The sequence below is a fragment of the Canis lupus genome, chromosome 22 (genome assembly GCF_011100685.1).
Source record: "Canis lupus familiaris isolate Mischka breed German Shepherd chromosome 22, alternate assembly UU_Cfam_GSD_1.0, whole genome shotgun sequence".
NCBI lineage: Eukaryota > Metazoa > Chordata > Mammalia > Carnivora > Canidae > Canis > Canis lupus.
In genome coordinates, this window is record NC_049243.1 from 29,634,127 (window position 1) to 29,662,095 (window position 27,969).

Sequence of the window (27,969 nt, forward strand, 5' to 3'; positions counted from 1 at the left end):
CCTGAAACTAGTGTAATATCATGTGTCAGTTGTACTCAAATAATTCTTTTTTAAATCAGAAAGGCACACTAATTTTTGAAGGTTGGGGTCCATATGTGTGTGTATGACTCCTGTCCTCCTCAGCACCTGTACTCTCAACTTGGCAGACTGCTGGCTAGCACTGATCAGATGGTTAGATGCTTATGATATGGATTATGCTTATGGATTTTCCTCAAGAGATTTGTTGTCCATTGCTCTCCTCACATATTATGTGTATATACTTGAACTGTGCATTCAATCATGAACCCACCATGGCTGCTGGTTTACCATGTGAATTCCAAGCACACCCACAGACTTTCAAGGCATTTTGCCTTCTGATCACGTTTTGGTTATCTACCTGCATTCATCTCCCTTCCACATAAGCTTTGTCACTTAGGCCATCTTCCTCTCTTTTGCTTTTCCTAGACAGCCATTCTTAGAGTCCAGGCCATCTTGTCACATCCATGAAGCCCACCCTCACTAGGAGAAGAAGCCAGACAGTTACTAGTCCCAGTTCAGCCAATACTGCCCATGTGGGCATTGGCCAATTCCCAGGCATTGGCCAATTCCCAGACCTCTTTATCCTTTGATTTCTTTATCTGTAAAATGAGGGAAAACACTAATACTTGCTGCATAGGGACCATTGTAAGGATTAAATGAGTTATTACAGGTAATGAACTTAGATGCCTGACATATAATAGTCACTTTATGTTAGCTATTCAATTATTAATTACTACTGATACTTTTTTATGGTGAAATCTTAGACTGCTCTTTGTTCTCTGGATTCCCATGGTTTGTACAATGCACACGATAACCTTATTCTTTCTTTCATATTTTTACTTGTATGGTTAACACTAAACTCTAGTATATCTAGAGCTAGGTGGAATTAAAAAACACTGGGTAAATGACGATATAGTAGATAAGAGTGTGCACACTGGCAGGCAAAAAGAATTCTTAGGGTTGGATCTTACACTTAAATGTGAGAGGAGCTGAGTTGCTCTTCTGTTTTGACTCTTAGATATGGCTTAATTTATAAATTTCCTAATGGTAATATTGTGGTTACAAATACTTAGCATGAGATCTCCCCTCTTGACTAAATTGTAAGGGCACAATACAGTGTTAACTATAGGCAGAATGATCACCTGATCAGACCAGATCACCAGAACTTATTTATCTTGTATAACTGAAACTATATGCCTGCTAAACAGCAATACGTCTTTCCTCCTCCTCCAGTGTGTGGTAACTATCATTACACTATCTGTTTCTGTGAGTTTGAATATTTTGGATACCTCATGTAAATAGAATCATTCAGTGTTTGTCCTTTAGTGACTAGCTTATTTCACTTAGTGTAGTATCCTCTAGTTTCATCCATATTGTATTTGAAGATGGCCAGGATCTCCACTTCTGGATATATATCCAAAACGATTGAAATCAGGATCTCAGAGAGCTAACTGTACTCCCAGGTTCATTGCAGCATTATTCACAACAGCCAAAATATGGAAACAACCCCTATGTCCATTGATGGATGAGTGGAGAAAGAAAATGTGGTACAATATCTACAATGGAGTATTATTTAGTCTCATAGTATTCTTAATTTTGTATGTTCACCTCAGTTAAAATCCTCAGTCTTTGATTCCCTATAGTTTCTTAATAAAGATGCAGATCAAAAATGCTTTGTGGTTAATAGGGTAGCTGAGTCTTAAGAAAGGATTGAAAGGATGAAATTCTTAAGTGTACTAAGCAATTTGATTTTATCCTTGGAAGATTAAGTGAGAAAAAAAAGTAAGGCATTTGTAAGAGGAGAAAGTAGGAGGAGAAACCCTTCCAGAAGAGAGACCTCAGCATGTGTGGAGGGAGGAGGGGTGTAGTAGAGGGACTAGTGTGGTTTCCTTTGCTTGGAGAGAATGATATGACCCAGGGGTATTCCTGAAGACTCTATGCAACATACTGTAATAGGAGAGGAAGGAACTTTCAATACTCTTGCCCTTGTATACAAAATTAAAAAAAAAATTGGTATTTAGAATAAACTAAGAACTCTAAGCCTATTAAATCTAAATCTTAAGGAATTGAAGGCTATAGATCTTATGATCACTCGATGTCCCTCCAATATCTGGATTGCCATAACAATAGTTGTAAACACTGACTTCATTATAACTGATAATATTCAATAGTGTTCTTAGAAAAAGATGAAAGCAAAAATGTGTTTCTGTATCCTAAATGTAAAGTACCTAAAACTATTGAATAGCCCACTAATAATTTACTCTTGTTTTAATCTAGTATATTATTAGGAATGAGTATTTTTACTGTTTCCTTAAAGACTTGCTTATAAATAGACACTTTGTCCTCCTGATTTTAGTGACCGTTGTATTAAAGTATAGAAATGGGCAGAGTATTATTTTACCAGGAAGTTAGTAGTAAATTATCTTGTCTGAAGGTCTAAAGTCTTTTTTTTTTTTTTTTGAGGGTCTAAAGTCTTGTTTGAAAAATCAATTCATTCATAAAATGATGAAAATTATGGAATCAGGAAGGACCTATCTTAGGTACACTTTTGAACTTTTAAGTATTCAGCCCCCACTCCCAAATATATTGGTCATGATTCTCTTCCTCCTCCTCCACTCATAAGTAAATAATTTGACAATCTGGTGTTTGAGGTTGGTGTTTTTCTTCTGGTTTATTGAAACTTTAAGAAGAAATTTGGGGTTACATCACTTGAAAGCTTATTTTTTTGTCAGAAGATCGCTTTTCTGGAATGACTTTGATAGCTTACTAATTATCAGTTACTTTGTGATTTTAAAGGCATTTTTAATTTCATTAGAATTAAAAATTTTCAAGGAGATAGATACTCAAAGTTGTCAGCCTTCAAATCTGGAGCACATTACCCCACAATTACAATCAAAGTAATATCTGAGGACATCTATTTATATTAGTTCGGAATGCTTAGTCATGTCATTCAGTTGACAAGTGTCCATTGTCTTTTTTGGACTTACCTAAAAGGCCCTCTAGCCAGACCAGTATGTCTCTACGTCCTTTTTAATTTGCAGTGAGAATTGTTAATTTCAGAAACTGTACTTTTAGTGAATGTTCCTTTGTAAGAGGTAAAAATCAGACTTTCAGAGCTGGAAGGAACTAAAGATTAGTATCATTTGATGCAGTTCTTTCACAGAGGAGAAAGTGGCTCAGAAGAAGTCGAGTGGCATTTGCAAGGAGCCCAGTGTATCCTACCCAGCGTGGTAGGATAAGATAGGTATTCTGACTTCAGTCCCACCTCCTGGTTTGGGGTTATTTCCTCTGTGCCTCACTCCCTGCTTCACCAGAGCAGCAAAAGACTTGGACAAGGGTAATATTTCATTTTACATGATGCTAACCTTATTTATTTTGATGACTGGCATTCATATTGGCACTTGATCTACATTTTAATTTATTACCCTATTTTAGATTTAGTAAGCTGAATAACATAAGAGCTAGAATTAAGTTTCAAAGGAAACTATCTGCATGAATCAGCAGACCAGAATATGTTCACGTTATTTCACATTTTACCATGTGAAGAAGGAAGTCTACTAATGGCAGTTTCATTTTTTGTTGTAGCCACCAACCATCATACATTTTTTTTTATTCATGTTTTGCACCTCTTTTCAGCAATTTCTGTTTTCATGTTTTAAATTTGATGGCTTTGTAACTCTATTTACTCATGACTATTTTTATAGAAACTACTTTGGTATTGTAACTTTTTGTGTAGGGTATTCTAATAAAGTGGCCTTGGATTCACGCTCATTTAATCTCTAACCACATTCAGATTAATTATTCCAGTGTTATTTAGTTCAGATTGCCTTAACTGGGGTAAACAAATCAGAGATTAGGCAGTAGGAAAATATGTCTAAGGTAGTTTCTTACTAATGCCTCTTGTTTGTAGATGTAAAATAGCAATGCTTGATATGAGGAAATTATAAGATGAATGCAACAAAAAATAACCCGTGAGAGTCTCCTGACTAGTATTCCTTTAAAGCCAGAAGTGGTTGACTTTTCAGAAAATCACTTCTGTGCTTCTTGCTTCTTGAAACATTCTGTTCTGTGGACCCAATACATGTTTTTTATGTTTAGGTGTTCTTTTCTGGATCCCTTGGAGTGTTGGTGCTTATGGAGTGTTAAGTAATAAACTCAATGACTTTCCCTGTCCTTTAGATCCCTGGACCAAGACCTCCTGAGAGCCAGCTTAGTGTGCAGTGACAGCAACAAATCAAGTGCGTTTTTATGGTGCCCTCTTAAGCATGCCTAAGCACAGTGAAGCATGTGAGCTTTATTCAGTGCATTCTTGAAAATTGTTGGCAGGAGTTCCAGGCTTTTCACTTAATTTTGAGTTTCTCTGTGCTTTTTGTTTTAAATTCTAGTTGGGTGAGTCGAGAGGAATTATGTTTCATTTTAACTTCCTTTTTCAGAGAAGTAGCTAAACTAGTTGAAGCTGTGGTTTCAGTTAAGATGTCATTTTAAGTTTTGTATATTTTTTAGGGCAGTGGCTCTCAACCCTTAGCATGCATCAGGATCACTTGGAGGGCTAGTAAGCCACATTACTGGGTCCCATCCCTGGTTGCTGATTCTGTAGTTATGGAGTAGGACTTGAGATTTTTTTTTTTATTTGCAGTAAGTTCTAAGGTACTGTGGATGCTGCTGGTCTGGAAACCATAGTTTGAGAACTTCTATTGTAGGGACTTAACCAATGGGAACTACTCCAAAGAGAAGGTATGTGAAATAGTTATCTTAAGAATATTTTTACTGGGCAGCGGTTTGGCGCCGCCTGCAGCCCGGGGTGTGGTCCTGGAGACCCGGGATTGAGTCCCACGTCGGGCTCCCTGCATGGAGCCTGCTTCTCTCTCTGTGTTTCTGCCTCTCTCTGTGTCTATGAATAAATAAATAAAATCTTAAAAAAATTTTTTTTACTTAAGTTTATATACTTGACAAAGCCCGTATTATATGAATAATAATTTTAACAAAAAAAGATTAGTCTTCAGAGTTCCTTTGGAGGTGATGCTACAAGTACACAAGTTACATTGACATTAGTAATGCATGCTGGTGGATGAATAATGGTAGGGCTTCATACTCATATAGCTCAATAGTTCATACCTATCTGAGCTATTGGGTCTCTAGAGTGATGGTGTTTTCAGGTAATGGCACTGTCCTGTGGGACTTTACTGGAAATTGACATTTAAGAATTAAATATGTGATAGATTCTCACCATTTTAGGCTGAAGGAATGGCATATTTGGCTCTTTAGTGAGAATTAACAGGTCCTGTTGTGTTAGAGTTTCTTTTTTTTAATATCTTATTCATTTATTCATGATAGACATAGAGATTGAGAGAGAGAGAGAGAGAGAGGCAGAGCCACAGGCAGAGGGAGAAGCAGGCTCCATGCCAGGAGCCTGACGTGGGACTCGATCCCCGGACTCCAGGATCGTGCCCTGGGCCAAAGGCAGGCGCTAAACCACTGAGCCACCCAGGGATCCCCTGTGTTAGAGTTTCTTGACTGAAGTCAGAGTATAGGATGGGATTCAACAGGAAATGGCTGAAAGATGGAAATGGGGCATGTAACTAAAATTAAGTTCAAGATTAAAGCCCAGGCAGCCCTCTAGTTTAATGCGGATGAGAGGGAGTAAATGAATCGTCAAAATGTCCCCTTAAAATGATTCTCAGTACTTGGATAGATTTTTAGAGAGAAGCTGAAGTGTTTGTTTTGGTGTATGTTTTGAATACTGAATCAGAGCTAAACAGCATTCTATCTCTGAATTCATGGCATTCACAGTCTAGTAGAAGACACTGCGGGGGGTGGGTGGTCATCTGTGGTACATCACAGTATAATGGAATGCAGTCTGCTTTGGGTAGATAAGGGGCTCACATGGGAGAGGCCTCTGGGAGAATACAGGAAGTCTTCAGAGGCAGGTGAAATGTGAGCTTAATCTGAGAGAATGAGTAGCTCAAAAGAAGGAGAATATAATCAGGAGACTTCTGGAAAGAGAAAACTTTTTCTTGTCTCCCATGTAGAGCTGGGAGAAATCAGGAATGTTGAGAGAATTCTAAGGATGTTTTGTGGGAAGAATGTTGGGTTTGTGCTGGGGCAAGTCAAGAAATGAAGTAAGAATAAGTGGGCAGAGCATAAATGCAAATGCCACATTGGGATTTTACTCAAGGGAAATAAGCCATAAAAAATAAAATAAGAATGTTAAGGAAGGACACCTAGAGAACATTCCATTTTAGGAAAGTTCTTGAAGTTCCATAAAGGAGGAGAGGAAGGTGTAGAGAAAGGGTGAAAACAGAAAAAGGCCTGAGAAGGAAGAAATGAATATGAGCAATATTAAGGAGCTAAAATTGCTAGGATTTGGTTGGTAGCGAAGTGAGTTTGAAGGGGAGGAAGTTGTTTGGGTTAATTAGGGTTTAGCTTTCTGGCTCTGAAACATAGCCCTTCACAGGGTTGGAAAATATGGAAAAATAAACAGAATTGGGGATTAGATGATACTTGCACTGGAAAATAACTTTTTTTTTTTTTTTAAAGATTTTTTTTATTTATTCATGAGAGACACACAGAGAGAGGCAGAGACAGAGGCAGAGGGAGAAGCAGGCTCCATGCAGGGAACCTGATGTGGGACTCAATCCTGGGTCTCCAGGATCACGCCCTGGGCTGAAGGCAGTGCTAAACCCTGAACCACCTGGGCTGGCCTGGAAAAGAACTTTTTAAATTTTACATTCTGAGCTAATGCTAGTGGGGATGTAAAGGACAGATCTGAGACAAGTTGTCTGGGAAGTACTAGTTGAATTTGGTTTGGACTAAATATGGTGAAGGTAGAGAGGGGGAAGAAGAAAGAGCTCATTAGGTGCCTTAGTCTTAGAAATTTCAAAAAGATATTTGCAAAAATAGTGGGAAAATTGAAGTTGATTGCAGTAAATGCCAACTAGTCTGAAGGATATTGGATTGAATGTATATTGACCTTGAAAGTTAATTGAAAGGCAGGGTTATATTAATCTGAGTTTGAAAGCCAATTATGTTATTCCTTTGAAGCATGTCCATTCTTTCTCAGTGGTTTTTATAGGATGATTGGTGATACTTTGATAATATTATGAAATTTCAAGTGTTATGTGGAAGGCTAAATAGAAAATGGAAAATCTGTCACAGGTGGTATATGTAAATAGAAAAGTTTTACATAATGCATGATGTTGGCTTTCTAATAAAAGACAGGTAGCTTTATACAAATTGCAAGAAAGATAAACCATAAAATATTAAAGACAATTTTTTGGACAATCAATTTCTTAGACTTCATTTATTCTACTTATGAAGTAGATTGGTGTTGGTTTTACTAGTCTTGAGAGGTTTGGAAGATATAGTCACGAAGGAAGAGTAATTCTCCATTATCTCATTCCTTTTTCTTATGTCACCTGTACTTCTTACATGTTTGTAATTTTACTGTAGGACAAATGTCTTTGTGGATTTCCATATGAATTTAGTGACAGTTCAGTTTTGAATAGAGTTTTGTTGACACAAATTATATGCAGATAGTATTATTGTTGATAGTGGTTACTGTGGATGGTTAAAAGGGAGAATAAGGAATAGGTGCCATCAAAAAAATTTTTTTTTTTTAGCTAGATGATAACTTCTATTGCTTTGATTTGGCTTTCAGGCGAGATGGATTTGGGTTTGAATTATAGCTATATAGGAAAACTTATAGAAAGTCATTTAATCTCATTAAGATTTGGTCTCCTATCTGGAAAATGGGAGACCAAATAGAGCCAAATTGAAGGAAGAACTCATATGAAATGCATATAACAATGCTGATGTAGGACTTGTATTAGTTTCCTGTGGCCACTGCTCAGTGACTTAAGCAACATAAATATATTCTCTTATGGTTCTGGAGGTCAAATGTCTAAAATGAGTCTTCAGGGGCTAAAATCAAGGTGTCAGGAGGTCTGGTTCCTTCTTGAGGCTCTAGAGGGAGAATCTGTTGTTTGCCTTCTAGAGGCAGCAGGTGTTCCTTGGCTGTTGGCTGCATCATTCTTTTCTCTGTCTCCACGGTCACATCTCCTTCTCCGATAGCAGTTAAGCCTTTCTCTTCTGCTCTCTTATCAGGACACTTGTGATTACTTTTAGGGCCCAACTTGATAATCCTGGATAATGCCTTGTCTCAAAATCATCAACTTAATCACCTGCAAAATCCTTTTTGTCATGTAAGGTGACATTTGCAGATTCCTGGGATTACAGTGTGAACATTTTGGGGGAAGGGGGTGTTGTTATTCTTGTCTAGGATAGTACTCAAATTATCAATATTGTGAACAAAAAATAAAGAATTGGAGATGGAATATTCGTGTTTAAACTAGGAAAATTTACAATAGTACACTATGAAATATCAGTATACAATATATTTTATATACAGTAGTATTTTAAAGAATGTACCTAACCATTCTGGATTGCATGAAAAATGGGACCTCATATATTATTATGTAATGGCTTAAATAAGGTTTAATTGGAGGACCATCTAAACTGGTCAGATGTTACAGGACATATTTTAATATGACCATGATAGAGAAAATAAGATGATGATTTTTTACTACTTTAAATTTGAAGGATAAGCAAGCTTGAATGCATTTTTCTGGGATAATGAGAACTCTGGGCTCCTAGCTTATTTATACTGAGCTGCAATTCTTTGAGCATTCAGTATATATTTCCTGAGTGTCAGCTACCATGCAGGCCCTGAGTTAGGTCTTGCCCTTGGATATACCAGGATGTTTTTCATTAACTTCTCAGGTGTGTAGTCATTGCATGGCTGTTTGCTTTGCTTACACTTTTGATATCTTTTTCTAGATTGCAGTCATTAAATGACCCTTTCCACTGATTTTCAGCCCATAGGAACCTTGAGTGTGCTTTAAGAGGAGTTAAATTCTTAGATCCTCTAAAACAGTGGTTCTCACTCAACCATGGGCGATTTTGCTCCCCAAGGGACATTGGATAATGTCTGAGGACATTTTTGATTGTCATGGCAAGTATGAGTGGAGTGCTGCTGGTATCAGTGGATAAGGCTAGGAATGCGGTTTAATACCCTACAATGCACAGTATAATTCTCCCACAATGAGGAACTTATCCAGTACAAAATGTTAATGCTGCCAAGGTTGAGAAACCCTCCCTGCTCTAAACTTATATTGCCTCCATGAACCTTTGGATTAGATAAAATTGTGAAAAATTAAGGTTTTTTTCTATCTTGGAATTGCCCCCACAAACATTAGATAAAGAGAAGTGTATTTAGAACAGGCAAAATTTAGGACTAAAATGATAAAATTAGGCTAGGGATTTTTTTTGAGGTTGGAAGGGGTCCTAATTTTTCCCATAGTGGAAATTAAAATTTTGAAACAAGTATAAGTTAGAGGCAAGAGAGAATAATTTACTTCTAAGCAATATGGAGACTTGTGACTGTGTAGGATAAACAAATAGTTTAGTGTGTATTACTTTGACTATGGAATTGTACTATCTGCACACATAGCTCATTTTGCATAAATTACAGCTGAGGAATCAGGATGATAGCTTACTGATAACAGTTTATATACTCTTATGCTTTGCCGCAAAGAATGTTCATGTGTATCAGAAAGGAAAGAAGTTTTTACATGCTAGGCACTTTAAATATATCTCAATTGGGGCGCCTGGGTGACTTAGGCAATTTAAGTCCCAACTCTTGATTTTGGCTCAGGTCATGATCTTAGGACCTTGAGATTGAGTCCACTGAGTCAGGCTCCATGCTCACTGGGGAGTCTGCCTCTCTTACTCCCTCCCCCCCTCCCCTCACTTATGTGCATGCTCTCTCTCTCAAGTAAATAAATATGTGTGTGTGTGTGTGTGTGTGTATGTGTGTATATATATATATATGTATGTATGTATATATATATATATATCTTAATTTTCATGAACCTAAAGGTAGATACAGCTTTATTTTAATATAAGAACATGTGCCTTCAGGAAACCAAAAGATTTTCCCATTTCATCTTATTTGTGTTTAACTTATAATCTTACTTATTTATAGTTGATAAGTACATGTCTTACAGAAACTGGCTTAGCAGGGGTGAAGTACAGGAAATCTGTACCTTGCAGTTGTTCTTTCACTCTGAGAATTATCATGATGCATTTCATTTACTTATAAGTCTTCTAGAAAGTGCTTTGGTAGTTTTTCCTATGTGGAATCTCATAATGAGCTAAACTTTTGCCAAAAAGATAGTAATGGGGAAATTCTGACATTGTCTCTGGGAGACAGATTTACACAGGATATGGTAATTGCCATAGATAGGTTTTGAGTCAACACTTCGAGCGAATATTGAGAGACCTATTTCAGGATAACATAGAGGCAATTGTTTTTTCAGAATTAAAAAAGGTAAATTATTTAAAAAATATATGATGATGGGAAGTGTGTACTAATACCTAACATGGTCTTAGTCTATGGATTATAGTCAATGGAAAGTATGGATCACATGAAGTCTTAATAGTTTTATGACTCTGGGAAAGTTTTAAGCTTTTGGAGTCCCAGTAATCATTTGATGGTTGTGGGGATTAAAGGAGATAATGTATAATAGTCAATGTCATGATTAATATGAAGTGCTTAATAAAGATAATTATTTTAATATACATTATATAATGAAGCATAAAGTAAGCTTAAAACAGAGCACAATTGCAAAATACTTCATAATAACAGTGTCCCTGGGGCGCCTGGGTGGCTCAGTAGTTGAGTGTTTGCCTTTGGCTCAGAGTGTGATCCCAGGGTCCTGGGGTTGAGTCCCGGATTGGACTCCCCACAGGGAGCCTGCTTCTCCCCCTGCCTATGTCTCTGCCTTTCTGTCTCTCATGAATAAATTTTAAGATCTTAATAACAGTTGGGCCAAAAAACATGGAAAAAATTTTTGAAATTTAAGTAAAATGGATCTCTTGTTGCAGGACTTCTTAGAACTTTAATTTGTTGTTGTGTATATTTGAGAAGAAAAGGTAGAACACCTGGGAAAAATTTTCTACCTTAAATCCTATTAAAATTTTGCTATCTTCTCATGTTTCATGATACACAGTTTGAGAGACACTGACTCTGAAAGTACCTCATCTAGCACATTCCAGTATCATGGTACTAAAAGATTTATGCTTATAGTTGATTTTCATATTGCCATTGAGCATGGGTTTGAGCATTTAGAAGGATACCTGAGATAGGTAGTTCAGTATTCTCCTAAATTGTACTTTTAAGACAAGAATTTTTTTTTTTTAAGATTTTATTTATTTATTCATGAGATACAGAGAGAGAGAGACAGACAGACAGAAGCAGAGGGAGAAGCAGACTCCATGCAGGGAGCCCGACATGGGACTCAATCCTGGGACTCCAGGATCACACCCTGGGCTGAAGGCAGGCAACAAACCGCTGAGCCACCCAGGGATCCCCACAAGAATGGTTTTGACAAGATTTTTGTTGACAATTCATTATTTTCCCTCCTTTGAGGAGAAGCAACTAGCAATTTAGTCATTGTGTATATGCATGTAGGATATTACACAGTTTAAAAATGATCCAATAGTAGTTCCTCAGCTCTTCTCTCAACAGCATTTTTTGACCCTTTTGGTTTCTCTTCCTTCTTCCCTTACCCCTGGCATGCCACTCTTCCCATCACAGGAGATGGTCCTCTGTCAACTTTGCTGGTTTCTCCTCTACTTATTAACCCTTACGTGTTGGGTTTTCCGGAGCTCAGTCCCTAGACTTCTCTACCCTTATTTTCTAGGTGATACTATTTTAGCCTTGTGACCTTACATTTCATCTCTATGCAGACAGTTCTGCAGATTATATATCCAACCTAGATTCCTAGCTTGAACATCTTGTGTGTCTAATTACCAATTAATCCCCATTTCTACTTTGTAAAGTGTCTCAAACTTAACATGTCTGAAACCAAAACCCACTATTTTCATTACTGCTGCTACCTGGCATTGTTACCTATAGAAGGAAATATGGGTAAGTCCCTAATTGACATCTTCTCTAGCCTCTCCCCAATATATTTGATATAGTTGAATGTGTAATTCCATTTAGTACACTGCCTACATAGTGGGTACTCCATCCTGCATTGAAAATTGACCATTTCTGGTTTGCAGTCTAATGGAGAATATATGTGTGTAAGTCTCCAGTGTGAAATCATTTGTATGTGACAGCAAACACTGCATAAAGTAGAAGAGAATTACAAAGAATATGTGGTTCTGAGGGTTAGAAAGAAAACCAACCTTTCAGCTTCAGTGTCATTTTTTTAGGCAGCGTCAGTGTCTTCAGATGCATGCAGTTTTCTTCCTTTCTTTTGGAGTGAAACTTAGCTATTCTTAGTAGGTGTGGGAGGGTGTGAAATTTAATAAATTATTTTTAACAAGCACTACTCACTTGATTGTCATGTTTGGAAAAAGCATTTTATGTTGCCAGGGCAAAAACTGTTAAGTTTCCAGGAGTTTTTTCTCACATAGGTAAGTTCAGAAATCATTGAGTTTATCTATTTGTGCTCACTAATTACCTCCAGATTTCATGCTATTTTCCCAACTGACATTTTTACAGTTTCCACATTCAGGTAGAACTGCATTCTGCAAGTTTCATGGGAGATGAAAATCTATGAGTCACATGTGTCTAGCATTACTGGAAGATTGTCCAATGGAATGCAGTTTCATTTTTAGGGATGAAGGTGGGAGGAAAGGAAGAATTTCAGTTTTTTTAAATGCAGCTTAGAGAGAAGGAAAGATAAGTGCAGTATTCTAAGAATTCATCTTGATCTTGTTGTTCACAGGTCTCTTCCTCCTGCTTGATGCAGTCATTAAGGAAAGGTGGTGGTATTTGCTCTCTATTAAATAATGCAGTGGATGAGCTTCCATTAATAGAAAAATAGAATATTTTTCTTTTTTTTTTTTTGGAATAAAAACAAGCCATTTCCTCAGTAGTATTAGGAGTTATTTGCTTGTTTATGTTTTTGAAAATTTCACTCAGTACCCTTTAGTTTATGTGGAGGCAGCCATCTCATTTCATATGTAAGAATAATGCCACTGGTGTCCTGAGAAGGACATCTGTTCTGCATTGTCTCCGCTGTCTCCCACTGCCACACATGTGACTCCCCCTTTCCTCGTACATGTCTGACAGATTGAAAGCAGATGCTGTCCACACACTTCTGCTTGTGATTGCTTATGAAATCATGACTCAGAGCCTCATTTCTTGAAATATTTTTAAAGTTGTGAACAGGTGGCCAGACTTCATAAGCAACAACTGGAGGGCAGAGATTACTTAGTGGCTTGGAGAGGGACCAAGTATCTTGTGAGTCCAGTTTCTGTAACATCAGCCCGGTTTCCGAAGAGGCGACATCCAGGTCAGCTGGTGCCATTCAGGGCAGGGCCAAACTAATTCTAGAAGGGCTGAGTCCCTAGCAGGCATCCCCATCTTACTCATTCTGGGAAGTCACCTCTGGGAAGGATGCCTGGGGACAGAATCTCCCAGTGAGTTGCAGTTGTTCTGAGGAACAAAGGTAGAAGCTTTATTCTGGGCAGGAAAGGAGGACTATAGGGCTATAGGATTAGAGGCCAAAACAAGGATGAATATGTATGGCAGGGAAGAGATAGGTACGGTAGGAAGCTATACTTGAGCCCCTTATAGAATTTCAGATTCCTTGTTAGCCAGAGAAGCTTGAGGGAGTGGCAGGTGGAACCACACGTCTTATCTTTCTTATTAGGATGTGGGAAGTGTTCCCTCATGGTACCCGAGGCAAAAATAATGCCACTGTGTAAGCCATTCCAGGATGGTAAATTTTGGTTTCAAGGAAGGTTTAGATTCTTTGGATTTTATCTTTCAGAGCTCTGATGGGAAGCTTTTCATTGCAGAGATTAGCATTTCATCTTTGTACTTAGCACTCTGAAGTTGGTTTTTGTTTTTGAATCTCTGCCCCTTTTTTGGCCTTAACAATGTACAGTCATAAAGAATTCCCTTTTACTGCAATTTTAAAGATAGTATTTTAAGAAAGAAACCCCATTATGGATATCAGTACAATTTGAATCAGTTGGATATGCTTTAAGCAAGCTAATGCAATTTAACTGTTCTTTGTCATCGTGAATATTTATTAGAAATCTCCAGAGATTTTAGGCTTTCTTTTGCTAACTTAGATTTCTGTAAGCAAAATAAATATGTTCAGTCAATATTTGAGAGCATCTGTGTACCATGCATTATGCTAGGTGTTGTTAATAAAATATTATGTGGTTGCCAGGTGTTAGACGTGTCTTTAGACAGGTGAGATATGGCAGTAAACAAAACCCCCAAAATCCTTTTGGATTCTGGTGGAGGAGAGGCATAATGAATACATGCAGTAGATGGTTATAAGTACAAAAAACAAAGCAGAGATGAGGAGTGTCAGATAAGCTGGTTGTAATTTTAAATATTTAGGTCAGCATGACTTCACTAGGAAGCATTTGTGTGCAGCTTGGTGAATAAGTGGGCTCTACCCTCACATAGCTTATAGTCTAGTGATAACTGCTTCTTGATGAGCACTTACCATGAAGCTAGGGATTCTGCTAAGTACCTGTGTATATTTCCTCCTAATCTACTGAACTCTGGGGAGCATTATCCCCAGTTTCATCAGAAGGAAATGGAAGTTTCTGATAGTCAAATTGCTTAGGTGAACATAGTAGGATCCAGAACTGACCTGAAGCCTATGCTTTTAAACATGGCATTGCACCAGTATTAACTCTTGAAATGTTTATGGAGAAGTTAGCCAATTTTGTAGATTGTGCTGGCTTATTTTTGGTTCTTTTGTGTTGGGCAGTAACTTCGTTGGCTCATGGAAAGTCAGCCTTACCATGAGATTCCCCTCAAGCCTGTTCTATTTAAAAGGTTTTGGGGTTGTGCCCATTGGCCACAGAAGGCAAAGAAGCCATGTGGTCACTGACTTCCATCCAGTGGGGTGTGTTTGTTTGTTGTGTGTCAGAGAGTGGCCTTTATTGACTCCAGCAAATCATTGACTACTTGAATTCCTGGCATTACATTTCAGTGATAGGATACTAATTTGGCTGGCCTATGTATCATTGTATGCAAGAGCACATTATAAATGCTCTTACTTAGAAGGGAATATAAAGTGCGTGAAAGATTAGAGTGCCAAGGTTACTGCATATTGTGTTTATTACAGAATGGACCATACTTGGATTTATAGTGATTGCTTCCTCAGAATAAAAAGTAAATGGCAAAGGAGTGTGTTGGAAGAGAAGTCTTTATGGAGGGATGTGGAAAGGAGGTCAGGGATTCAAGAGTGCTCTGTTGTTCTTTTTGCCCTCAGTGTGCTTATGATATTCTACTAAAATCATCCCACTTTCAATGCAATGGCAATTTTCAGCATGGTCTGTCCTTTGTGTTGAGTATTAATACTTGTGCTTTGAATAATTTAATTTCTGAGGTGTGTATGTTGGTTATTCTTCTAAAAGAAGCTATTTTATAACCCTATGTGCTTTTTATTTTATTTTATTTTATTTTTGTATTTTTTTTTATTGGAGTATGGTCAGGTTTAAGTGATCCTCTTCCATTAATTACTTCCAAAGTTAAATGTTGATTTTTACAAGATGATTTTTTTTTTTTTACGTAGGAGGTAAGCTATGAAGAGATAAACACTTAGGTTGTATAGTTGATTCTTTTGATTTACTTTTTTGAAATATAATATGCATATATAGAATATACATTATAAGTGTATAATTCAGAGACTTCAGAGACAGGACACACTTGGATAGCCAGCTTCCAGATCAAAAGAAAGGAAAATATCCGTGACTCCTCCTTTTGCTATTGTTATGGAGGGAAGGGCCCCACAAGGGTAACTACTCTCTTTAACATCATATCTTTGTTTTGTACTTCCTATGAATGAAAATTACAATCTGTACTGTTTGTGTCTGGTTTTGCTTTTGCTTCTTATTGCTAGACTGAATCACATGGTTCTGTGCAGTTGCAGATTGTTCATTTTTATGGCCATATAATATTTCATTGATAATTTATGGGTTCTATTGCTAAAGATGCATGTGCAGCTTCCAGTTGTTTCTATTATGAAAGATGCTTTTGTAAACCTCATATATGACTTTTGGTGAGTATATGTAAACATTTCTGTCGGGTATATACCTGGGATTGGAATTCCTGGGTCCTAGAATACATATACTCAGCTTTTATAACTATTACCAAATAAATTAAAAGTTAAAGTAGTTATACCAGCTTACATTTCCATAGTAGTATGAGAACTTGTAAATTTTACTTTTGTCCTCTTTTGGAGAAGGTAGAGGTGCATGTTGTTCTAAGGTACATTTCACTTCATGATTGTTTTATGGAAAAGAATGGCTGGAGCTGTCTCACTGATTCTTTGGAAGCTAAGTTCAATGTTTGTGAGCTTATTCTCTCCTCTTTTTCTTTTCTGTGTATGGGTCTTATATGTTAGATATGTATTTTACATATCTCCTGTGTACGTATGACATATATGTTTATACATTTTATCTTGAAAATATACCACTTACAGACTTTTAGGCTAGAAGTCACCTAGTTTTGTCTTCTCCAGTCTTTGAATTAGTAACAATCCTGCTTCAGCGTGTCTAATGACAGGAAGCACATTAGTTTTAGGGGGTCCCCTTTGTCAAGTAACAACAAATCTACTTTTCAACCTAGATACTTCTTCAACATTGTGGTGACATCTGCTTCCTTTTAATTTCTCCCATAAATATCATGCCCTTTTACAGATGTAGAAGAAAACTCAGGATTCTTGTGACAGAGTGAAATTTCTTCGGGGAGAGATTTCATGGTCGTTTCTTAAACTGTAATTCTCAGCATCTGCAGGACCATGATCTGATCTCTGAGCATTTTACTCTGAGAAACTTAGGTGAAAAACCCATGGACAATGGAAAAGAAAACTCAGTGCAAAACTCCCCTTGCCCCTCCCCTGCTCTTAAGGTTTTTTTTTTTTTTTTTTTTTCCCATTTTTGTGCCATGAGGCACACTGACATCCCCCCCCCCCCACATTTTGAATGGGTTTAAATATTGTTTAAAATAAAAATACAAAAAATGCAAATAGTGTGTTTATAAAAATCAGACTGTAATGAAAAATATGAGAAAAGGACAACCTTGCTTTTTATAGAAAATGGACCCATTCTATTTCATGAAATCAATGAATATGGAAAATTCTGATGGCTAATATGCCATCCAAGGTTTTTGAATGTCCAGGTGGTATTAATATTCATGGAATTTTAGAACAAAAATGAGTTTTTTCTACTTAATAATTTAAGGCTCGTAGATATTACTTAATAGGCATTTTCTTTTCTCTTTACAGGCAAGAAGAGACTGATAGGAGAGTGAAAAATGTAAGCTATATTTAAGGGAACATTATTAATGGTTTTTTTACTTACATGTTCTGTAATAAGGCAGCAGGATCTAAAAATATCTGATATATACTGTGAATCCTTTTTCTAATGGAATTGTTGCCAATAGCCAACCAGTCGGGAACTCAAAGTTTTAAATAAGCTTAAAACTGTATGTCCTCTGACGGGGTGAAAGAGGGGAGATGAAACCTGGGGAGTGGCTCCTTACACGTGAGAAAGCTGGGAAAGGCAAATTAAACATACTTCAGGATCTTCAGAGGAGTTTGTCAAACCATCAGGTCAGACTTTAAGTGAAAATGCCGAATGTTTAAGAACTCTGTACTTCTATGTCTAACATTCTGCATATTAGAAGAATTTCTAAAAGTGTGACAGCTTTATTTTAAAAAAATACGAGAGCTCCTTATTTTTTAAAAAAGATTTTATTTATTTATGAGAGACACAGAGAGAGAGAGGCAGAGACATAAGCAGAGGAAGCAGAGGAAGCAGGGGAAGCAGTAGGCTCCCCACAGGGACCTCAATGTGGGACTCGATCCCAGGATCCTGGGATCAGAACCTGGGCCAAAGGCAGACGCTCAACCGCTAAGCCACCCAGGGTGTCCCACAAGATCTCCTTATTAAGGAAGCTGAGAACCACTGATTTTAAGGGTTCAATCTGTTTGTTGGAAAAATTAATTACTTTAAAAGTATAATTTGCTGTCTTCATAAATGTTTTCCTTTGTATGTACTAGTAGAGTATGCAAATACCTGTTGGAATCTGAGCTTTGGGTCTGAGAATATGCTCAGAGACAGAAATCTAAGAATAATTAACACTTTTAATGACTCTTCTCCTTCACATAATTGAGAAGAAAATCTACTTTTCAACCTAGATACGCTGTCTTCTGTCTAGAGTGCTCACCTGCATTAGGACTTGCAGTTAGTTACTGAGTAGACTGATCTTGTTGTTTTGTGGAATTTTTTTCAAGGTTTTGATAACACTGTACTGGTTGGGAAGAAAAGCACAAAGTAACCCGTACTATAATGGACCCTATCTTAATTTGAAAGCATTTGAGAATCTTTTAGGACAAGCTCTGACTAAGGTAAGGAAACCACATCTGGATGAGATGACTACTGCTCCTAGTACTACTACTTTTTCCTCCTCTTCCACACCTCCCTGTATTCCTTTCCTTCCACTTCTCCTCTTCTTTCTTCCTGCCTTCTGACAAATATGGCAGCTCCTGTTATATGTGCTCCACTCTAGATTTTATAGGGTAGAAAGGGATTTTATTTGTTTGCTCGTCTTATATGCCCACCACCAAGGAGTGAGTCTAGCTATTTATTTCTTAATTTTAGAAAATTCAATGACCTGCTCATTTGCTTCCTTTTGTAAGGCACTTGATATAACTTAGCTCTTTCTGTATTAGGAACTCAACTTGTTGTAGAGAGCTGCTTCAGGATATATTACCATGTGTGAAAATTACTCAGTTTCTCTATCTTAATATCTTGTTATGGGTCATTATATCTCTAATGCCTCTATACTCCCAATTTCCTCATAGTTCTGCCATATTGCTTCTGTTTTCTAGAGAGCAGTGAATGCTGTTACATGTAATGTGGTAAGGGGTTTAAATTAGAATCTTTCATCTTAGACACATTTCTAGTCCTTTATATCTTGGAATCAGTATTATAGCTTTTGAATGCTTAACGATTGTTTGAGGGGAGTCAACTGCCAGGGCTGACCATAGCTCTATCAGATTTTCATTTCAAAGGTCCAAATAAGAAAATTAACTCCCCCAGGGGAATATTTACATAGGGGAATTTGCATTGCTCAGAAGAAAATAAGTAGCTAAAATAATACACCATCATCTAATTAATAGTAGTTGCTCTGTGGATTTTTATGGCCATTAAATGATACTGTCCCAAGAAGGTATTTAACATTAATCTCTGGCACATGGTAAGGATGTGATAAAAGTTAGTTACCATGATTGGAAGATAGAAATTTTAGGTCAGGATGAAAATGAGCACCTTGCCTTACATCTACTCTGATCTTCAAATACTTTTGCCTGAGCCCAGCCACATACATTGTAAAAGCGGAGATTGCAGAGCTTAGATGGTTAAGATATTCCTTCTTGATTTTTTTATTATTTTTGAATCATAGAGAGTTGAGGGAGTTTCCCTCAAATTGCTTGAAATGGTTAATACAGGTTATAGAGTTATTCTGCACAAGCCTTATAAATGTTGGGAGAACATTCACAGTAGGCGCATCCTCCTAGAGTACTACTGTCTGACCGAGACAGATGAACAGATAGGTCACCACAGTGGGAGAGGATAAGATAGCGATGGATGAATGTCCAGGTGGCTTGAGATATGAACAGAACCTTGCTTTACAGTTATGTCAGCTAGGAAAACTTATGGTTAAAAATAATATGGGACTTTGGCTCCTGTATTAGTGCTCTCTTACGCCTTTGGTTCTTTTTATGGCAGTCTGACTCAGGTTGAATAATCCTAGTACAGCATTTGTGCTGGGAATGCTTTATTAAAAGCTATTTCCTGCCAGCAGTGTCAAAACCAGAGTCGATAAAACATTTTGATAGATAAAACTGCAGTTGTTTCCATTCCATGGGGATGAGGATAGCCATAAGAACTGTATAAATACCTATGATCACTGTTTTGCATCTGTTCAGTTAAAAAGTTATTGTGTTCAGATGTTTCACACTGAAATAGAAAATGCTTAATGGCCAATATAAAATGTCAATTAAAAAAGTTACGTGGTAAGCTGTTGTACCTGAGTCATCATATAAACTGGAGGTGATTCATTTTAGATGACTTGTCAGATGAAAGTCCTCATAAAAACCAGGTACCAGGGCCAGACTCAGGTTCTTTTATAACTGAGGTTACCCATCACCAATAACTTGAACATTTTATGAGGTCAAAAGTCATCTTACTCTGTGTTCAGGACTCTGGACTTCAACGAGTACATGTCTGAGAAAACTGATGAAATGAAAGATGTACTTAAAATTTTTTTATATTTCGAGAAGTATTTTGGTGGTTTCAGCTCTAGGCCCAGCTCCCCCAGCTCCTTGGAAATACAGTACAAGATGTAGGTGCTTACATTTTCACAGTAGATGTCAACTCTAATGTCAGTGTGTCTGGCATCTAACAAAAAGGAGATCTCACATAAATCTACTAGATCTTATGGGTGCTTCCTACATTGGTCAGACATTTGAGCCAGGAATTGACAGATCCAGTCTCAGCCAAAAGTATGTCCAAGACAGCTGCTAATTATGCATTGTACACATTTTTTTTCAATGTTATCCATATGTTGAAAATGTTCATAATTGAAAGTTGAAAGAATTGTACAACAAATACCCAGATATGTACCATCTGATTCAATTATTAACACCTTCCCCTACTGGCTTTACATGACTATATTTATCTGTTTTTACTTTAATCATTTCAAGGTAAATTACAGATCTCTCACTCAAAAACTCAGCATACATCTCTTAAGAGTAAAAATATTCTTCTGAATAACTACAATGTCTATTATACTGAAGGAAATTAATAAATATTTCCTTCTATCTAATATTAAGTCCATATTCAAAATTTCCCAATTGTCTCCTGACTTTCTTTTCTGTCTTATTTTTATCTGAATTCTGATTTAATCAAGATTCAATTCACATATTACATCTGGTTGTTAGTATTATATTCTTTAAGCTGTCTCTGTACTTTGCTCATCTGCAGCTAGCATTTCTGATTTATATACTAATGACCAACTTACCTTTTCTGAGGCAAAAATTAGTTATTAGTTATTCTTGGATTACTATATATTGGGACTATACTAAGGACTTTGTAATTTTATTGCAATCCTAATTTTAAAAAGTTCAGTTTTATTTTGCTATTAACATTATCATAGAGAAATGTTATTCAAAATAATGTATTTATATATATGTATTTTTAAACATTTTATTTTTAAATAATCTCTTCACCGAACATGGGGCTCGAACTCACAATCCCAAGATCAAGCATCCCATGCTCTACTGACTGAACCAGTCAGGCTCCCCCAAAATTATGCTTTTAAATCAAGTTCCATATGGTTTACACACCTATAATCATGTTTGTTGTATGTCTACATATGTCTTACGTGAGCCAAACAAACACTTAGGTTCAGGGAAAGTAAATTTGGAATGTCCACAAACAAGTCTGCTTTCCTTGGCTCAGATCTAGGTTTTATAATCAATGAAAATGAATGAATTCTGTGGTGTATATCTGCTGCCCTTCCCCTTCTTTCTTTTTTTAAGGGTTTTTTTTTTTTTTTTAAAGAAACCATAATAGTTATAGTGATTGTATTATAAACCTTCCAAATATTTCCTGGAGGTAGGCTGACTATAATCCTATTAACTTACCTCCTTTTGGGTATCAAAATTAAGGTTGGCATTTTGCTTTGATTCCTCTCATGTTTATTACCAGATAAATGTAAATAATCAATCATTTATTTTAGCAAATGAATGTGTTATTAGCTTTTCTTCTTTCTATTAAAATGTTTCCCCCTTATTTTTAAATAAACTATACTTTTATTAAATAACATTGCATACCTCCCTTTTTTTTTTTCCCAAATACCTCCTTATTGTTACATAAGTGCGAAGTATTGTGGGAACACATTTACAGGTTTATACTCCAATTTTTGCCAGATACTCTTTTTATGTTTAACAGGGAAATCTCATTGTCTTACTGACCAAATATAGCACAACTTGAGCTCTGCAAACAAGTAATGATGTGATCGTGATTTTGGAAGTTTATGGTAACTCTTTTAAAAAACCTTTCCTTTTAGGCTCTTGAAGACACTAGCTGTCTGAAAAGGAGTGGCAGGGACAGTGGTTACGGTGATATCTGGTGTGCTGAACGTGGAGATTTTCCTACTTCTCCAGGCAACCATAAGCGAGAAGATTCATTTGAAAGCTTGGACTCTTTGGGGTCTAGATCATTCACAAGCTGCTCCTCTGATATTACGTTGAGAGGGGGACGTGAGGGTGAGCTGCATTTTTGACTGTCAGTTCATTTTTTATTTGTTTGCATGTTAAGAGAAAATTGGGAATGGTAGAGAGTAGAAAAATAGAGCAAAAACTGTTGGGGCAAAAATTTTATTAAGATGTGAATTTCATAGAGACTAGAATATTGGGGGGTTTCTTTTTCTTTCTCATTCCTTCCTCCCTGTATCACCACTAGAATGGTAATAATTTCACTTTTTTTCCCTTCCATATTTAGAGGCAGGTGGGGAGACCATTAACTGTGACGTGTTCAATCAGTCAATCAGATAATCTATCCTAATTCTCTTCTCTTCCAGATTCAGGTTTAATAATCTGTGTTCTGAGGCCTATTCACTGATACAGCTACACACAAAAAAGATTCTATAAAAGCCTCCTGTAGTTCTTGAATAATTTGCTTCTCAAATGATAAAAAAATTTAAGAAAAAGCAAGCAAAATATTTCTATAGTTCTCTTCCAAGTAATTATTGATACCTATTATGCTAGAATATTATGCTAACCTTTGATAAACTAAATAGCCATACTAGTGTGGTATTTGAAAACCTCTTTTGGTTCTATTAGGGTCAGAGTGAATCCAGGACAGAGTGAGGAAAGAACATATAAATGAAAGCTACCCTGTTATTGGAGGAACCTTCTTTCAAAAGCCTAATATTTATGGTCAAATCAGTTATTTAAATGCGTGTCTTCTTCCAGTGGCTATTAGGTGGTGTCAGAAATTTCTGCCTGTGTACCTCTAGCAATTCAAATTTGAGTAGACTGAAACCACAAGTTAAATTTTTGTGCTTCTGCCACCAACATGAAAAAATTGAGAGTTCAGTCATGAACTTATGCTAGATTGTTAGGGATTTTACTTTGCTGGTTATATTGATAATTTTATATTTTTACTTGTTTTTCCTAGTGTTCTTATTAGAAAACATTTAAATATCAGCAAAGTTGAAAGAATTTTACAGTGAATACCCGTGTTCCAGCTACCTAGGTCAATAACATTGTACTGTGTTTACTTTATCACGTTTACCCCTCTCTATACATTAATTATACATCTTGCTTTTTTGAGATACCTCAGAGTACATTATGCTTGTCCTAAATAGTTCAGCATACAACCATCGATAACAATCTTTGTTCTTGTTGTTCTGGTATAAATTTTACATAGAAGCCGTATACTACCATGGCTTTGGTTTTGAAGAAAATTAATCAACAAATAAAGCATTTCAAAACCTCAAATTATTAGGTTTTAGAGTAGTATTGACACTTTAAATTAAAAAAAAGTGAATACCTATCTAAGAGTTAATTAACCTTTTATAGTTACTGCTGCATTTGTTGGTTGTCTGTTCTGAGAGTGTGATGTTTTCATAGCTTAGATGACTATTAAGGTTTTAAGGAAATGAATCTGAGTTTATAATTCATCTGAATGATTAAAACTGTAAAAGCAGAGGCTGAAATTCTTAAGGCACTATATCCCTTTGTCCTGACTGAATAACCGAAAACATGCAGTGTTTGAATATATATCCAGCCAACAAAGAATTAACGGACAAAGACAAGGTGTGTGGGAATAGACAGGCTTCTGTTGGTTCCAGGATAATGGTCCCATGGTGTGGAATGGAAGTCCTCTCCTTAGATACTTGTTGGAGTGGATGCCTGGTACAAGTGACAAAAAGCAGAAGGCCCCTGTCACACTGTTTCCCGATATTGGGGAAGGAGTTGCAGAGCTTGTTTAAAGAGGGTGGAAGTAAAGACTTAGTATTGCAACTGAGGGAGAAAAGAAAAGCCTGTGGCCCACCCCAATGATCAGACTTTTGTAATCAGTGTACTGAAATTTTGCTACCTACTGCGTTGTAATCCCAAACTCATCACCACCACGAGGATATTATTTTTAGGTTAAGAGCATTGCAAAGTCCTTAGTTTTATACGAGACCTCTTACCCTATCAAAGATACTTACCGGCAGCCCAGGTGGCTCAGCAGTTTAGCACCGCCTTCAGCCCAGGGCGTGATCCTGGCGACCTGGGATTGAGCCTGCTTCTCCCTCTGCCTGTGTCTATGCGCCTCTCTCTCTCTCTCTCTCTCATATGAATAAATAAATAAAATCTTTTTTTTTAAAGATATTTACCACTCCATAGGGAACTTCACTGGATTCAACGATAAAAAGATTTTGAGTTTAAAAATTCTAACATGGAACAGATCTTAGGTACAGGGCACAGGCATCCTCCCAGAGAGCCCTGGTGGGAAGCCAGCAACATTTGCAGATTTTGTTGCCAGATACACAGAGGCAGGAAGAAAAGAAGGGCAGAAAAGGGAGATAACTCAGCTTGGATCTATAGTAGTATTTTGTAGCCTCTTTTCTTCCTGTGTCTTTATTATTTATTATTTATTTTTTAAAAGATTTTATTTATTTATTCATGAGACACACACACACACAGAGGGAGAAGCAGGCTCCACACAGGGAGCCTGATGTGGGACACGATCCCGGGACTCCAGGATCAGGCCCTGGGCTGAAGGCAGGTGCCAAACCACTGAGCCACCCGGGCTGCCCACTTCCTGTGTCTTTAAAAGAGCAGACTTAGGGATGCCTGGGTGACTCAGTGGTTGAGCATCTGCCTTCGGCTCAGGGCGTGATCCTGAAGTCCTGGGATCAAGTCCCACATCGGGCTCCCTGCATGGAGCCTGCTTCTCCCACTGCCTATGTCCCTGCCTCTCTCTGTGTCTTTCATGAATAAATAAATAAAAGCTTTTAAAAAAAGAGCAGACTTACTTTATGAAAACAGATCAGTTTTGTATCTGACCTTGAGGTGTATCAGAGTGCATTCTTTTGAATTTGTGTTTGAATGATTTGGGATCAAAACACACGGTTCCCAGTATTTCCATGGCCACCCTCAGAAAAAGCCTTAAGTTGTGTGTGTTGATTTAGGAATGAATCTTGATCTACCGTTGGACCAAATGATTTCTGAAGTCCCAACCTCCTATCTGATGTGTGACTCTTGCTTGTAGGGGTCTCGTAAGGATCTAGCCAACCCCTTTGTGATATCATGCTTTCTGCTTCTCTTTGCATGTCCTGCCTTATCTCTCACCTCACAGAAATTTGAGACAATGGCATGCTTTATTTTAAATTATGGACTTTACCTTGAATGACTCTTTGATCTCATTTTAGGTGTCCTTGACTTGATTGCTACATATTCATGTGTATTTCATCAATAAATTTTATGTAAAGTCACAGGGGCAAGGAAGATTGGGAAGAAAAGGAGTTCAGCTGATGCGGACTTTTTGTGCTTAGAATGTACAACAGTAAAAGAATGTAGCGCATGCGCCTCCAGTATGCAAAGCAAGTTCCTCCTAATGGATCTTATCACAACTTCATGACAATTTCTAAAAATATTCCCCAGAGTTAGCAGAAGAGCCTTGGCTTTCCAAGGGAAAGGCAAAGCAGGCATGCTGTGTGGGTTCAGTTAGACAAATGATCTGGAGAGTAAAGCAGATTCTCTTGCCTTTTTTTTATAGGTTGCGAAAGTGACACAGATTCTGAATTTACATCCAGAATGCAGGATTATAATAAAGATGATATGTCCTATCGAAGGATTTCAGCAATTGAACCAAAAACTGCTTTACCGTTCAATCGTTTTTTGCCCAATAAAAGTAGACAGCCATCCTATGTGCCAGCGCCATTGAGAAAGAAAAAGCCGGACAAAAACGAGGATAACAGAAGAAGTTGGGCCAGCCCAGTCTATCCAGAAGCAGATGGAACATTTCCAAGGTACTGGGATGCGAGCTGATGATGGAGTTTTAGAATTCAGTAGGCTTTATGAATTTGCTGGGATATTTAAATATGGGAAAAGGAATGGTTCTTAAAATGTATTTCATAGATAATAAATTTCACTAATGAAAAAATTTTTTTCCTTACCCATATCTTTAGTCATGCATATCCTTATGATATTTCTTCCATTTTAGAGTGTCAGCCTATGGTGTGCCGTTCTTTTTTTAGATGCATGCTTTTAGCCTATTGACATCTTTCAGCTTATTGGGTGACTTCTGTTGTTCATTGTGAGCTGTTATTTTCTTTCATTTTTTTTTTTTGTCTTCATTGATCTCAGTGGACACACAGGGAATCCTTTAATTTCCCATCAAATTAGCAGAGCAGAGTGGGATTTTTCAAATCCAGCTTGCTATCAGAAGGAGGTGTATGGTTCTGAAAGTGGTTCTGACTCCGAGGATGAACGAAGGTTGCCTGACATAGTTTTGGATGACTTAGCCAACCGTAGATTCCGAGTGAAAAAGAGGCCTGAGTGTTTCATCTCGAAAACCACCTCTCCTAGCTCTTGCTCACAAAGGTTTCCTCCTGCTGACCCATTAGCCACTGGGCTGTACAAATTGACGAGGTCAGAAAAATTTTCCAAGATCAGAATGTCTGTTATGTTGATTTTAATACATAACACCCCAGATTGTTTGCAATTTGTCTTTTTTTAACACATCTTATAATCTTTGGCCCTTGCATATCAAGCTATTCTCTAATTAAATGAAATGCTGTTATATAATTCCTTAACTTTGTTCTAGGAGCTATGATGATGGGAGTGGCAACTAATTTGTCTCATTCAGTGGTACAACCTTTGTGAGCCAGAAAGCATGCCTTTTTGTTGCGTGTCCCAAATTGTCATTCAGTAATTTAATTGGTTGGATGTTTTGAACAGTAACGAGAGGAGAACTTGGGGCACAAATGTCGAGAATTGTCCAACCGTACAAGAAACTTCAAGCTCCTCTTGTTACTTGGAAGAGGAAAGAGAAAAGACAAGGACACCCAACACCATAAAGGATGATCTTTATGTGCGAAAGCTAAGTCCCATCATGCCAAACCCAGGGAATGCTTTTGATCAGTTTCTTCCCAAATGTTGGATCCCAGAAGATGTGAACTGGAAAAGAATAAAGAGAGAAACTTACAAACCATGGTATAAAGAATTTCAGGGATTCAGGTTTGTCTCTGTGCACGTTTCCATTGTTCTAGTGTTCATTCAGCACCCCGGCTAGATGCATTTGAGGTGTGCTTTTTATGAGGGAGAAAGAGAAAGGTTTTAATTTTCTCTAAAGAAAGGTTCTAATTTCTCTAGGTTTCTGTAGAACCTCTATAACTGAAAAAAAAATGCCGTTTAAATTTAAACCTTAGGATCTGGATCTTAGAAAGCTTTTTGCATGACAGGACTTTCAGTGATTATAGTTTTCTCCAACTCTCTATCCTTCCTTTTTCTCCTTTCTCTGCATCACTTGCTCTACGGTAGGAGGAATTCAGATTCTGAGGATGAGGATTTGGGCTCTGACAGAAGCTCCTCCATATTTAGTAGAATCCAAAAAGCAAAGCATAGGCTAGACAGCAACTGCCAAAGACGTTCACTCTTGCTGGAATTGGCTACCAAAGGGGCCAGGAGCTCCCGGAACACCCATGCAGCCAGGAGAACCAGTGGTTCTGCGGATGAGCCCAGGTGTACCTGTGTGCATGAGCCTGCCTGCTGTTTGAGTCTGGCCTGGGACCCTGTGCCAGCTGCTGCTGCTACATTAATCTCTGACCATGATGTGCTG

At 37.4% G+C, this 27,969-nt stretch overlaps 1 protein-coding gene across 20 annotated transcripts in view; it reads left to right on the forward strand.

The window, feature by feature from the left end:
* LMO7 (LIM domain 7) overlaps positions 1 to 27,969 on the forward strand; it is a 197,361-nt gene that overhangs the window by 120,838 nt on the left and 48,554 nt on the right. For 9 of the 20 annotated variants that reach the window (XM_038569778.1, XM_038569762.1, XM_038569765.1 and 6 more), the window contains 7 exons: positions 17,352 to 17,382; positions 18,363 to 18,476; positions 22,202 to 22,400; positions 25,906 to 26,158; positions 26,496 to 26,780; positions 27,090 to 27,368; positions 27,672 to 27,872. In XM_038569778.1, the coding sequence (XP_038425706.1) occupies positions 17,352 to 17,382; positions 18,363 to 18,476; positions 22,202 to 22,400; positions 25,906 to 26,158; positions 26,496 to 26,780; positions 27,090 to 27,368; positions 27,672 to 27,872 (1,362 nt within the window). Of the gene's footprint in view, positions 1 to 4,529; positions 4,753 to 17,351; positions 17,383 to 18,362; positions 18,477 to 22,201; positions 22,401 to 25,905; positions 26,159 to 26,495; positions 26,781 to 27,089; positions 27,369 to 27,671; positions 27,873 to 27,969 lie in introns of those variants that run through there. The other 11 variants (XM_038569773.1, XM_038569774.1, XM_038569780.1 and 8 more) reach the window with 5 other exon arrangements.